Raw genomic sequence first — 1,864 nt, 5'->3', positions numbered from 1 at the left:
GCGGCGGCCGACCGCGAGGACGACCCCAACTTCTTCAAGACGGTGGAGGGCTTCTTGGACCGCGGCGCCAGCATCGTGGGGGACAAGCTGGTGGAGGACCTCAAGACCCGGGAGAGCGAGGAACAGAAGCGGAACCGGGTGCGTGGCGTCCTGCGGATCATCAAGCCCTGCAACCATGTGCTGAGCCTGTCCTTCCCCATCCGGCGCGACGGCGGCTCCCGGGAGGTCATCGAGGGCTACCGGACCCAGCACAGCCAGCACCGCACGCCCTGCAAGGGAGGTATCCGTTACAGCACTGATGTGAGTGTAGATGAAGTAAAAGCTCTGGCTTCTCTGATGGCATATAAGTGTGCAGTGGTCGATGTGCTATTTGGGGGTGCCAAAGCCAGTGTTAAGATCAATCCCAAGAACTATACCGATAATGAATTGGAAAACATCACAAGGAGGTTTACCTTGGAGCTGGCAAAGAAGGACTTTATTGGTCCTGGCATTGATGTACCTGCCCCAGACATGAGCACGGGCGAGCGGGAGGTGTCCTGGATTGCTGACACCTATGCTAGCACCATAGGGCACTATGATATTAATGCCCATGCCTGTGTTACTGGTAAGCCCATCAGACAGGGTGGAATCCACGGACGGATCTTTGCTGCTGGTCATTCCATGGGATTGAAAACTTCATCAATGAAGCTTCTTACATGAGTATTTTAGGAATGACACCAGGATTTGGAGATAAAACATTTGTTGTTCAGGGATTTGGTAATGTGGGCCTGCCCTCTATGAGATATTTACATCATTTTGGTGCTAAATGTGTTGGTGTTGGTGAATCTGATGGGAGCGTATGGAATCCAGATGGTATTGACCCAAAGGAGCTGGAAGACTTCAAATTGCAACATGGAACAATCCTGGGCTTCCCCAAAGCAAAGATCTATGAAGGGAGCATCTTGGAGGTGGACTGTGACATATTGATCCTTGCTGCCAGCGAGAAGCAGCTGACCAAGTCCAATACACCCAGAGTCAAAGCCAAGATCATTGCTGAAGGTGCCAACGACCGACAACTCCAGAAGCTGGTAAGATTTTCCTAGAGAGGAACATCATGGTTATTCCAGATCTCTACTTGAATGCTGGAGGAGTGGCAGTATCTTACTTTGAGTGGCTGAAGAATCTAAATCATGTCAGCTATGGCCGTTTGACCTTCAAATATGAACGGGATTCTAACTACCACTTGCTCATGTCTGTTCAAGAGAGTTTGGAAAGGAAATTTGGAAAGCATGGTGGAACTGTTCCCATTGTACCCACAGCAGAGTTCCAAGACAGGATATCGGGTGCCTCTGAGAAAGACGTCGTGCACTCTGGCTTAGCTGACGCCATGGAGCGCTCTGCCAAGCAAATCATGTGCACAGCCATGAGGTATAACCTAGGCTTGGACCCGAGGACAGCTGCCTATGTCAACGCCATCGAGAAAGTCTTCAAAGCTGGTGTGACCTTCACATAGACGGGATGGGACTGCGGCTGACTGCTTCACTACCCTCCTCATCTCTTCATCCGCAGAACTATCACAGGTTTACGTGTAACCACAGAAATCTCTCTCTTGTGACTTAATAGATAATGGACACCATTCTCAACAAGTCAATCCAAATCAGCCCCTTAAGAAAAAAAAGTTAGGGGATCATATATAAGCTAATAGGTGATAGTAGAAATTAGCTATGTCAGAGAGCCATTTGGGCATTTTGCCTTTAAATAAAGTCTTTTCCCTCTGCCTGTGCTGCCTTGTTCCATGGCTGTTTCCCAACACAGTCAGCTGTAGCCCTGGGAAAGCACCTTTTGTCCAAGAGCAGTCAATCCCGTGCCACTTCAGCTCGGGATA

General features: G+C 49.6%; 1 protein-coding gene across 1 annotated transcript; it reads left to right on the top strand.

Annotated features, from left to right (window-relative positions):
* Positions 1–236: 236 nt before the first annotated feature.
* On the top strand, positions 237–1,492 carry LOC111167459 (glutamate dehydrogenase 1, mitochondrial-like). Its single transcript, XM_030764505.2, is given in 3 exon segments — positions 237–652; positions 655–1,044; positions 1,047–1,492. Coding segments are annotated over 3 exon segments (1,152 nt in total). The 5' UTR covers positions 237–336.
* Positions 1,493–1,864: the final 372 nt, after the last annotated feature.

This window comes from Delphinapterus leucas, chromosome 7 (genome assembly GCF_059928025.1).
Source record: "Delphinapterus leucas isolate spDelLeu-1000000601 "Yukka" chromosome 7, BTC_Dleu_Yukka2, whole genome shotgun sequence".
NCBI classification, from domain to species: domain Eukaryota; kingdom Metazoa; phylum Chordata; class Mammalia; order Artiodactyla; family Monodontidae; genus Delphinapterus; species Delphinapterus leucas.
The sequence above is the reverse complement of the archived record's forward strand: the minus strand, read 5'-3'. Positions and strand labels throughout refer to the sequence as shown.